The sequence below is a fragment of the Hemicordylus capensis genome, chromosome 14, assembly GCF_027244095.1.
Source record: "Hemicordylus capensis ecotype Gifberg chromosome 14, rHemCap1.1.pri, whole genome shotgun sequence".
Classification (NCBI taxonomy): Eukaryota; Metazoa; Chordata; class Lepidosauria; order Squamata; family Cordylidae; genus Hemicordylus; species Hemicordylus capensis.
Window position 1 is genome coordinate 2,174,365 of NC_069670.1, and position 12,311 is coordinate 2,186,675.

A 12,311-nucleotide genomic window follows, 5' to 3' on the forward strand; every position below is an offset into this window, starting at 1 on the left:
ATATCTGGTTTATTTTAAAATTCAAAACCCGATTTCGGGGTTTTTAATCACTGTAATTGTTTAATTGTTGTGTTAAAATGTTTTTAAATTGTTCATTGTTCTGTTGTTTTTTTAATTTGTTTTAGCTCTTTACTGTTTTAGTGGTTTGTTTTAATTGTAAACCGCCCTGAGCCATTTTGGAAGGGCGGTATACAAATCAAATATATGTAAAAAAGATGTTCTAGCCGGGTTTGGGAGTTGAGTGTTCCCTCCGTTTTGAGTTGGTAGGAGGAAAACCTGGGTAGAAGTGATTGTGTGGAAGCCCAACCAAAAATGGGGGGAAAGCACTTGGCTCCCAAACCTGGGTAGAACACAGTGTTTGACTGTGTGAATGACCTAAATGTTTGCATAAATAGGGGTTTTTGCTGACTGGAAGCTGGCAGAAAAAGCATTTGGGTTTGAGTATTCTCTCATTTTTATAGAAGACCATTGGACTGTTCTGAAAGTCCACTGAACCACACTGACTCTCAAATTCTTAAGGACTTGAGACAAATTTTGGGGATAGGTCACAGGTCTGTAAGGAAGAAGGGGAGGATACAATTGATCAGAGACAAAGGGAATAGAATTGTAAAGGGAAGAAAAATATATCTTTCTTCCTATCTCCTATGGTATTCCAAGTTATATCCAAAGAAAGTTAATCATGACTAAATGCCATTGAAATTGAGACTTAAGTTAGTCATGAGTAACATCTCATTGGTTCTAATGCTTCTTGGTCCTGACTAACTTTATTTGGATATAACCTCAGATTTATAGTAGCTTGCTTGAGGGAAGAAAATAAGGTGCCAACTGACAGAAAATCACTGATAAGGTGGCCATCTTAAGATTGCTTGTAAATTTACATAGGCAGAAATGGACATGTTGGCAGGTACAAAATTTTATTGGGGGGGGGTATGTATTAAAACAAATATTTCATGTCTCCTCATTTAAGTGCACGTATAGAAGTTCGGTGAGGAGTAATTTATCTATAATTCCAACGATCCAGAGAGGAGAGAGCCGACAATTTTCGGATTTAAATAATGTCTTCTGCATGAAAAATAACAAAAACTCTTTTTAAAAGGAAGAAGCGTACACTTGCAGCACAATCTATACAAGTATACTTGGAAGAAAGCCCAGTGGCAACCAAACGGGGCTAGTAAATCTGCAGTGCTGCAGACCAGTTCAGTGCATGTTTTACTTGGAAGCAAGTTGCACTGTGTTTGATGGGGCTTACTCCCTAGTAAGAGTGTTCAAAATTGTAGATGCAGTTGGACAGTTTCTATGGGGGGGGGGGGGAAACAGGTGAAGAGCTGGGCCTCCATTCTGGAAACTGAACACTTAACTGAACAGAATTCACTCGGTATGAGGAAGGCTTGTTTTTAATTTTTTAAAAATTGTAGAAAACCAGAAGCGGTGTCTCTTGTTCGCTTTAAAAGGGTGTTAATGTGTGTACACAGACACGGAAAATGTCGGGAAGATGTGCAGGAGCAACGCTCAGTTTCAGTTATCAGGTGTTGAAAAGTAATTCAGAGCCAAAATGACACACACCGCCATGTGGGAGGCAAGAAGGGGGATCTGAGGAGAAAACTCTGACACATGTTGTTGAAGAGGAATGCAGAAATATTTGGAAACATGTAGTCAATGAGAAAAATAAAGATCTCTGCTTGTATGGTTTGCCTGTTTATCAGAGGCTGCCCCCTGTTTTCTGACCCCTGGCCTCAGTATTATTATTTTTTAAACCTTTTTGCGGGTCACCTCACACAAAAAGAGCCGGTGTAGTGTAGTGGTTAGAGTGCTGGACTAGGACCGGGGAGACCTGAGTTCAAATCCCCCTTCAGCCATGAGACTTGCTGGGTGATGCTGGGCCAGTCACTTCTCTCTCAGCCTCACCTACCTCACAGGGTTGTTGTGAGGAGAAACCTAAGTATGTAGCACACCGCTCTGGGCTCCTTGGAGGAAGAGCAGGATATAAAATGTAAAAATAAATAAAGTAAGTGTTGGTGTGAGCTGTTACTATGATTGTTCCTCAGAGTTTCTAGAAGTTTCTGGAATGGATAAATTGTATCTTATGGTGGCAGGTGTGAACATGTCAACCATCACCACATACTGTGCCTATTTTATCAGGCTTTTGGTTTAAAATGTGTTCAAAGCTTTATTGAGAGCTATTTCAAGTTGTTTTGTTGTTTATTTATTTATCTTTATTTGAGTATACTGCCCTTCCAAAAATGGCTCGGGGCGGTTTGCATTAAAATGAAAACAATTAAAATCAATGAACCGTTGAAATCAAAAGCTTATAAATTCAATAATGTTTATTATTGATTTTAAGGTTTTATATGATTTTAAGCTAGCAATTGCGGATGGGTTTTAATTGCAAACTGCCCAGAGATTTTATATGGGGCAACGGTATATAAATATGATAAATAATAAATAAAACTTCTCACAGTGTGATTGCTGAGGCGTATTTTTTGCATTCCTTGATGATATATTATAGGGCAGGGGTTTTTTTTTAAACCTCTTTACCCATTTTGCCACCTTGAGGTTCGAATGAATGGAGGTCAGGCTGTTGTGCAGTACCTTAAGAGAGGAACCTTCAGCAGTATGGAGAGGAGACCCCTCAGTCAGTGGACCTTGAGAGCAGGATCAGAGTTGAGAAGCAAGTCCCTCTCTTCCTCTGGGAAATGCTGAGGGGTATAAAAAGGCATGCAGCGATATGGAAATCTGATCCTTGATTGATTGAGTCAGCATGGTGTAGTGGTTAGAGTGCTGGACTAGGACCGGGGAGACTCGAGTTCCAATCCCCCTTCAGCCATGAGACTTGCTGGTGACTCTGGGCCAGTCACTTCTCTCTCAGCCTAGCCTACCTCACAGGGTTGTTGTGAGGAGAAACCTGTAGTACACTGCTCTGTAGTACACCGCTCTGGGCTCCTTGGAGGAAGAGCGGGATATAAAACGTAAACACCACCACCATCTTGGAACCTTCTGCAGGCAAAGCTGATGTTCCACCTCAGAGCCTCCAGTGGTTTGTTTATTGTTTTAAAGTGATTTGGCATTATTTTATGAGACGTTATTCTACTTCTATGTTGTACACCGCTCTGGGCTCCTTGGAGGAAGAGCAGGATATAAATGTAGTAGTAGTAGTAGTAATATCTTACAGGAGATTATAGGAGAGGAGAGCTGGTCTTGTGGTTGCAAGCATGACTTGTCCCTTTAGCTAAGCAGGGTCTGCCCTGGTTGCATCTGAATGGGAGACTAGAAGTGTGAGCACTGCAAGAGATTCCCCTCCAGGGATGGAGCCGCTTGGGGAAGAGCAGAAGATTCCAAATTCCCTTTCTGGCATCTCCAAGAGAGGGCTGTGAGAAATTCCTGCCTGCAGCCTTGGAGAAGCCGCTGCCAGTCTGGGTAGACAATACTGAGCTAGATAGACCAAGGGTCTGACTCAGTATATGGCAGCTTCCTATGTTCCTATGTCTGGCTTGTGTGCTCCCGAGAAGACTCTGGTGGTTGAGATTTGAAGGCTTGTGGCCTGTGCTTTGAGAAAAATAAGTAAGTGTGTGTGTGTGTGTGTGTGTGTGTGTGTGCAGAGCAGAATTTGATTGGAGCCGTGGGTGCGTTTAGTGTGGAATGTGTGCCATAGCTGAACATGCAATTCTGGCTCTTTGGCGTACAGGTGTTGGGAAGCTGTGGATTGTAGGGACACTTCATGACTTCGAAGGCCAGCCTCGGGAGTCCGGGTGAAGAGGGGAGTTCGCGCCCTGCATGAGGAGACATTGCCAGCTACCAATAAGACAATGGAGGGAAGGCGAGGGTAGGAAGGCTGGCATCAGCAGAGGCCCAACGGCTCGCTCCCGTGGCATAATGGCGGCATTGTGTTGCCGGCCCCCCCGGGGGCTGGCAACCCCATGTTATGTCAGCAATGTCCAGTAATGGGCCTGGAACGGCCAGGCGGGAGCGTTAAGGAGCAATTATTTATTAGGGCTGACAATCTCCTCACACTCCAAGAAGGATGGAGACAGGCACCACTTTGTTGTGGAGACTGGAGGGTGGGTGTGTAGCTGCTCATGATGTGGGGAGTGGAGCTCAGAAGAGCCAGTGTGGAGTCATGGTGCTTTAATAACCTGCCTGGAATTATGCTTCCTGGCCCAAAGGTCCCTGCCCCATAATTCTGAGTGAGTGGGGGGCGAGGCTGTGGTTGCTTTAGTAAGCAGGACCCTGCACATGCTCCAAGGCACCCCTGTGTCATAGGAACATAGGAAGTTGCCACATACTGAGTCAGACCTTTGGTCTATCTACTTCAGTATTGTCTTCCCAGACTGGCAGCAGCTTCTCCAAGGTTGCAGGCAGGAATCTCTCTCTCTGCCCTATCTTGGAGATGCTGCCAGGGAGGGAATTTGGAATTTGTAGATGCTCTTCCCAGAGCGGCTCCATTCCCTGAGGGGAATATCTGACAGTGCTCACATGTGGTCTCATGTGTCTTGACTTATTTGCATCTTCCAATTTTGGGTCTTGGAAGTAATGGTTTTAGGGCTCAAACCTGGCCTGTTTTAAGGTGAAAGTACACTTTTTAAAAAAGTGCTTTTTGGACGTGCAGAAAACTGCTGTGGAACTAGGATTATGGAATTCTAGGATTATGGATTGTGGAACTAGGATTATGGAATCATCACACATCTTTCACTTTCTCTTCTCCCCCCCCCCCCCGCCCGCTCTTTTGGCTGCTGTTTGTCCTGCAGGTATGTGGCCACCCCACTAGCTGGTCTTTTGAATGTCAAGGAGAAAGTCCGGTTAAAAGCTACTCCAAATCCCGTACTAGAAAAATTTTACATGGCTTCATCTAAACACCCTAAACAGGTAATCTGTCTAATGAAGGTGAGTGAAATTAATCCAAAATATCTATGTATGGGATTGTGGCATGCTCATTTATTTTATTTTTTTTAATGGCTAAAATGTGGTGGTCTTCTGCTGCATATCATGAAAAGTTGCATTGATTTTTTAAAAAAATTCTTTATTGAAAAAAGAACATTACATAGTACATGAAATCCCATTACACAGAACACATAATATCTCATACACTTCAGCTTCCTAAAAATCTGGTCTCCATTATTAATATAAGTATTACCAATCCAGAATGATGTCCCAGATAAATCTGAAGCATTTTATGCAAAACACTTCTTTCCAAATCTGAATATTTTATTTTATTTTATTTTATTTAACACATTGTATACTGCCCAAAATGCAAGTCTCTGGGCGAACAATAAAAACAACAGATAAAGATTAAAACAATTAAAATTTACAATGTTAAAATATTTATTTAGGTAACCAGCAGGCAAGACCTTACCATAATTTATTTGATAAAAATAGTTGCATTAATGAGGTTTAAGGGGGTCTCCCTGCTTCTGATCTTCACCGCTTCTTTCCCCCTACCCTTACAGACAGACGTTGAGGCCCTCTCAAAGAAAAGTGGATACTCCATGCGGCAGATAGAACGCTGGTTCCGACGTCGGCGCAACCAGGACCGACCCAGTTTGCTCAAGAAATTCCGGGAGGCCAGGTAAATACGTCCCCTGAAAGATATCAGATAACCCTAAGAGCCAAAACAGTGGGGCCACAATCTCCTCTTCCACCTGCTACCAAATGCCTGCATGGGGTAGATCTGCAGACTAGTCTGTTTCTACTCTGAATAATTAAAAAAAACAACCAATGTTAGAGGGGCTGGAATCTGTGCATCCTGCCAAGTTCTGTCTTCCATCCTTTGCTCTCACCAGGTGTTTGCCCCACATTTCTATCAAATGGACCAACGTATTATTTATTTAAGTCTTTATCTCTCACTGGGCTCCAAGAAATTCAGGGTGGGAGAGGTGGCTGCGTCTTCCTCCCCCCCCCGCCCACTTTATCCTCACAATAACCCTGACAGGTGGGCACAGTGGTGAGCTCATGCCAGCCGTGTGACTTTGGGGATTTGAACCTTGATCCCAAGTCCAACATGGAGTTTTTCAAAGAGAGGCTGGACAGGCATCTGTACTGAGCATGTCTTCCTTCCCCACTCCCCCAAAACTTGCCATGTTTCCCTCCGTTCAGGAAACGACCCCTGTGCTTCCTTTTTCAGTTGGAGATTCACCTTTTACCTTCTTGCTTTCATTGCTGGCATGACTGTGATAGCAGATGTAAGTACAACGGATCTTCCCCGCCCCTGCCTTTCATGGAACACCCCTCTTTGGAAATCCCCCTTGTCAATGCCTCCCTAACTGGCTCTCGCCTTTGTATCCCAATCTTACAGAAACCCTGGTTTTATGATCTGCACGAAGTGTGGAAAGGCTATCCTATTCAGGTGAGGGAGTGGGCACCCCTACCCCCCCGCCCCAGTGCCTGTATACTATAACTCCTGTAACTGAAATATATTTTTCCAAAAGAGCTGGAGATGTTAGGATCCTTATGAATGCATAACTGGGATACCTGTGGTTGAGAGAGAAATCTCAGCAGACTGGGCGTAACCTGCAGATACATCCGTTTCTCAAAAATCTGAGGTGGGAGAAACCCAAGAGGGCACCCCGCACATGCACACGAAACTGCCCCCAAAGTAACTCAATGGGGTGGAATGTTTGTGGATTGGGAGGGCACTTAACAGGCAACCAGGTGAGCAGAGCTAATGCAGCTCTGCCAAGGAGCAGGCGGCAGGGGGAAAGAGGGCTTGAACAAAAAGAGCTGGGCATTTCTCAGCTTGGCGTATGAGAGAGGGCATGCCTTCACCTCTTGCCTGTGGGCTTCCCAGAGGCATCTGGTGAGCCACTGTGTGTAACAGGATGCTGGACTGGATAGGTCTTGGGCCTGATCCAGCAGGGCTGCTGTTACGTTCTTAACCCCCTCTGCTACTCAGGGGGGAAAGTGCCCAAGTTCTCAGGTAACACACATACACCAGGGATATATGGCAACATTTTTTGCTGCAGGTCCATACTCTTTTTTTCCATTGCTCCTTCTCTCCATCCCTTTCCCCCTCTGTTGCCTCCCCTGTGTCAGATTAGATTGTAATCCCCTCTGGGCAGGGACCTGTCTCCCTGTAAATCCCCATGCACCTAAAAGATGCAACTTTTTGTCATTACTTGCCCGCTGCCAGAAAGCCAGCAAAGGCTAAGAAATATCAAAAGGCCGACACTGGGGTAGGAACTTGGTTGCTGTTCCACTCTCCAGGCTCAGGTTATCCTGCCATGTCTTGCTTGGATGCAGCTGGGTTCTATATTGCATCTTTGTTCTTGGAAGGGCCTTGTAATATATGGCTTGTACTCAGTGGTGCAAGCCGCCTAATGGTTCAGCGGGGAAATGACTTGCCTAGCGAGCAAGAGGTTGCCGGTTCAAATCCCCGCTGAGATGTTTCCCAGACTATGGGGAATGCCTATATCGGGCAGCAGTGATATAGGAAGGTGTGGAAAGGCATCATCTCATACTGTGAGGAAGGAGGCAATGGTCAACCCCTCCTGTATTCTACCAAAGACAACCACAGGGCTCTGTGGGCGCCAGGAGTCGACACCAACTCGACGGCACACTTTACTTACTTTTACTCAGTGATGCAGACACTCTCCATGACAGCCCCCTTATGCATGCCTGCCCCCCACAGCCACCCCCCCACACACACACTTAGACAGATGCAATAATTTGTGGGGTTCTGTTACAAGAAGACAAGGATATGCAATCCTATATTACTAGTACTACTTCTACTACAGTTCGTATACCGCTTTTCAACAAAAGTGTGCAAAGCGGTTTACATAGAAAAATAAGCACGATTCCCTGTCCCCAAAGGCTCACAATCTAAAAAGAATAATAAGGTAGACAGCAACAGCAGCCACTGGAGGGCTGGTGTGCTGGGCTTGGGGAGGGCTAGTTGCTCCCCCCCTGCTAAATGTAAGAGAATCACCACTTTGAAAGGGGCCTGGTTCAAAGTAGCACTATACCCACTTAGCTGGGAGTGAGCCCCCATTGAATCCAGCGGGACTGACTTCAGAACAGGCATGCCTAGGATTGCGCTGTAACTGAAGTACTATAATTTCAGTGGGTCTGCTCTAAACCTCCAGATCGGTGAATAAGAGGAAGCGACTGCTATTAATTATTAATTACAGAGCTAGCTTTAGATGCAACCACTCCAAAGAGGAATGCTGGTCTTGGGGCAGCAAGCATGACTTGTCTCCATAGCTAAGCAGGGTTCTTCCCTGGTTGCATCTGAATGGGAAACTTGATGTGTGAGCACTGCAAGATCTTCCCCTCAGGGGATGAAGCCGCTCTGGGAAGAGCAGAAGGTTCCAAGTTCCCTCCCTGGCTTCTCCAAGATAGGGCTCAGAGAGACTCCTGCCTGCAACCTTGGAGAAGCCGCTGCCAGTCTGTGAAGACAATACTGAGCTAGATAGACCAATGGTCTGACTCAGTATATGGCAGTTTCCTATGTTCCTATGTTCCTAAAGCTCAGACCAGTTGGGAACCGAGTCCCTGCTGAGAGCTTGGAGGGAGAAATGTACAGGGACCATGACTCTGCCAATTCCTTCAGCACCACACCCCTGCTTATCCTTAAATGAGAGACATGAGGAGAAATGTGTGTAGGGGGGAAATAGAATTCAAGTTGCTTACCTGTGGAAAGCTGCCTTAACCCAGCTATGTGATTTGGCTTCCTTTCCAGGACATGCATCCATCCCAATACTGGTACTACGTCATCGAGCTGTCTTTTTATTTGTCTCTGCTGTTCAGGATTGCCTCCGATGTGAAGCGTAAGGTGAGCAAATCGGTTCATTCCCCAAACTACTTTAGGGGCTCTTCTCTCTGGCAATTTAACCGCCAACTTTGAGGCTAAAACAAACAAGATCATTCCCTGTTCCAGAAGGGCTCACAATCTGAAAGAAATGCCAGGTGAAAACCAGCAACAGCCCTTGGAGGGATGCTGTGCTGGGGATGGATAGGGCCAGTTGCTCTCTCCCTGCTAAGTATAAGAGAATCGCTGCTTTAAAAGGAGTCTCTTTGCTAACTTAGCAGGGTCAGAGGTGCACCTAGGTAACTTTGGAGCTTGGACCTAAAGGCCTTTGGAGCCCCACCCCCTGCAAATTAAGTATCATCATGTTTGGCTGAGCAACCACACCACCTACGACCGACTAAAGAGGATTTGGAGGCCCCCAGGGGCTGTGGGGGTCTGAAATTCCAGGGGCAGGAGCACCTCTGAGCAGGGTTACTTTACACCAAACAAGTATGCCAAGCAGCAATTCGGAAAACTCTTTTCCCAGGTGTTTAAGCTTCCTGTGTGAATTCCTTGGAATGTTGCGAATGTTCTTTGTTCTCGATAGGACTTCAAGGAGCAGGTCATCCACCATGTAGCAACCATCATTCTGATCAGCTTCTCCTGGTTCACAAACTACATCCGGGCAGGGACCCTCATCATGGCCTTGCATGATGCTTCCGACTACCTGCTGGAGGTGAGGCACCCTATTCCTTGTGAGGTGACCCTGATCAGGGCTTCTGTCTGCAAAAAGGAGGAGCTCGTCCCTGGAGGCCAAAATCTCTTGATTCAGAAACCTATTTAGCTATCTCAGGTTGTGATTTTTTTTATTTTTTGATGGGGCTGTGATCTGCCAGGGAGCCTAGCTGTCGTAGTGCTTCTCCATTGCGCTAAAGAGAAATGAGAGGACAGGCCTCTGCCCCGAGGGGCTTGCCATTGATAATTCCACACAAGGGAACCAAAAGAGGCAGGGTCAACAGGAAAACACTAGGTGACTATTTCAATTACTTGTGTTTTGACTTGGTTGGATTGGAGACTTTGTGCTAAAGGCTTTACAGAAAAGATGAATTTTTAAAGAAGGATTTTGAAGAAGTTAGGAGAGGGTGGAGGGTTTTTCTTCTTCAAAGGAGCCCTTCCGATGTCTGAAGCTGGCTGAGCAAAAAGCTCATGGATGGGGATCTATCCGATGATAAGAGCAGAGAGAGGAGCTGTGGGAATGCCATGGAGGAGTTTGAAAGTTGACAGGAAGCCAGTGGGGGGATTTAAGGAGTCTGGCAGAATGATGAGACGAACAGCAGCACTGGCAGCAGAAGAGTCCTGGTTGAACCTGATGATGAGTGGATTGGCCTTTTCAGTCAAAGTCCTCTAGGAGGGCACGGATTCTCAACATTGGGTCCCCAGGTATTATTGGACTTCAAGTCCCATAATCCCCAGCTCCAGTGGCCTTTGGGTAGGGATTTTGAGAGTTGAAGTCCAATAACGTCTGGGGACCCATCATTGAGAATCCGTGCCCTTGGACAGGGCTGCTCAACTGTGACCCTCCAGCTGTGTTTTGACTACAACTCCCATAATCCCCAGCCACAGTGGCATAGTCAAGAATGTAGGCCAACATCTGTAGGAAGGCCAAAGTTGAGCAGCTCTAGGGCAATCAATCTGAGCCACTGTAATCCTTGCCTTGCTGTAATACGATGCCTGAATACTTTCCCTGCTTTCCTCTCTCTCTCTCTCTCCCCCTGTAGTCGGCAAAAATGTTCAACTATGCCGGCTGGAAAAACACTTGCAATAACATCTTCATTGTTTTTGCTGCTGTCTTCATCGTTACACGCATCATTATCCTGCCTTTCTGGTGAGAGAATTATCTTTAAAACTTCGTTAAGCACAAAACAAAATGGTACAACGGTGCACACCATTTACAGGAGATAGGTGCATGTTCCAAACTGAGCAATATCCTGAAATGTTATTGTTGCTGTGTATGAAATCTCCCCCGCCCCTGGATTTCTTATTGTTAGACTTGCAACATTGATTCAATGTAGAATACAGTCCTATGCATGTTCACTCCTAGGTTCACCTTACGTACAGCTTGGACTTCCTCCCAAGTCAAACTGCATGGGATTGCAGCCTTAATCGATTAGGTTAATTGATTATGAGCATTTGGATGGACTCTAAAAAGGTGCCTCTCTTAATCAGGCAGCAGGTTAAGCAAAATATTTGACTACTTTGTTTATCACAGGTGCAAGAAAGTCAACACCATCTTAAGTTGCATTTCCTCTTTTGTGAGGGAGGAGGAACATAGGAAACTGCCTTATAGTGAGTCAGACCCTTGGTCCATCTAGCTCAGTATTGTCTACACAGACTGGCAGCGGCTTCTCCAAGGTTGCAGGCAGGAGTCTCTCTCAGCCCTCTCTTGGAGATGCTGCCAGGGAGGGAACTTGGATCCTAGATGCTCTTCCCAGAGTGGCTCCATCCCCTGAGGGGAATCTCTTATAATGCTCATACATGTGGTCTCCCATTCGGATGCAAACCAGGATGGACCCTGCTGAGCAAAGAGGACAGTTCATGCTTGCTACCACAAGAACAGCTCTCCTCCCCTAAGGAATGCTTCTGCCCTAAGATGATGTCTCTTGCAACATCACTTCGTTAACACTGAAAGCTGCCTTCTGCTGGGCCAGACCTTTGGTCTATCCCGTTCAGCAAAGTCTGCATTGACTGGCAGCAGAGTTGAGTGATCTTCCTTGTCTGGACTTGAAGATGCTGAGGGTTGAACCGTGGGACCAGCCTGCATGCAGAATGTGTTCTGTCGTGGAGGAATGGCCCCTTCCCCACCCTACTCCGTGGACATGCAAACCTGTTTGACTCGCATTGCCGACTGTCTCAGCACTGCAGGCTTCACTCTAGAGACCCAAGGAAGTTCTTGCTTTTGCTGTGCAAACTGTCTTGAGGTTGTTCTTGTTGAGAAAGTGGTGTGTGTGTGTGTGTGTGTAAACATTTCTGCTTGCCTCTGTGACCAAGGGCACTCCGGAAATGCTTGCCCCCTGCCAGGAACAGGAGCCTGGGGAAGGAGAGCTGGTCTGGCAGTAGTAAGCCTGAGTTGTCCCCTTTGCTAAGTAGGGTCGGCCCTGGTTTGTGTTTGGAAGGGCGGCTGCCTGTGAGCACCGTCGGTCAGAAGAGAATCCCCTTGGGGGGCTGAGCCATCGCTCGGTGGTACAGCATCTGCTTTGCGTGCAGCAGGTCCTGGGTTCCCTCCCTGGCAGCAACTCCAGGTAGGGCCGAGAGAGACGCCTGCCTGTCACCTTGGAGAAGCCGACGGACCAATGGTCGGACTTCGCGTAAGGCAGGCTTTGGTTTGCTTCTGGCGATGGGGCCGTAGCTCTGTGGAGGAGCATCTGCTTGGCAGGGAGAAGGCCCCATGTTCAGTCCCTGGCAGCATCTCCTCCAGGCCGGGCTGGGGGAAGGCTCTGGAGAGCGATTGCCCTTTGGCATAACTTTGGCTCTCCTGCCGCTGTCGGCCTACAACTCCCATCATCCCCGGGTCATGGCCACGGTGGCAGGGGAGGAG

General features: G+C 46.6%; 1 protein-coding gene across 5 annotated transcripts in view; it reads left to right on the top strand.

Annotated features, from left to right (window-relative positions):
* CERS2 (ceramide synthase 2) overlaps window positions 1–12,311 on the top strand; it is a 58,507-nt gene that overhangs the window by 40,622 nt on the left and 5,574 nt on the right. For 4 of the 5 annotated variants that reach the window (XM_053278654.1, XM_053278651.1, XM_053278655.1 and 1 more), the window contains exons 3-9: window positions 4,743–4,878; window positions 5,442–5,560; window positions 6,116–6,173; window positions 6,287–6,337; window positions 8,669–8,761; window positions 9,324–9,452; window positions 10,495–10,601. In XM_053278654.1, the coding sequence (XP_053134629.1) occupies window positions 4,743–4,878; window positions 5,442–5,560; window positions 6,116–6,173; window positions 6,287–6,337; window positions 8,669–8,761; window positions 9,324–9,452; window positions 10,495–10,601 (693 nt within the window). The remainder of the gene's footprint in view (window positions 1–4,742; window positions 4,879–5,441; window positions 5,561–6,115; window positions 6,174–6,286; window positions 6,338–8,668; window positions 8,762–9,323; window positions 9,453–10,494; window positions 10,602–12,311) is intronic. The other variant, XM_053278656.1, reaches the window with a different exon arrangement.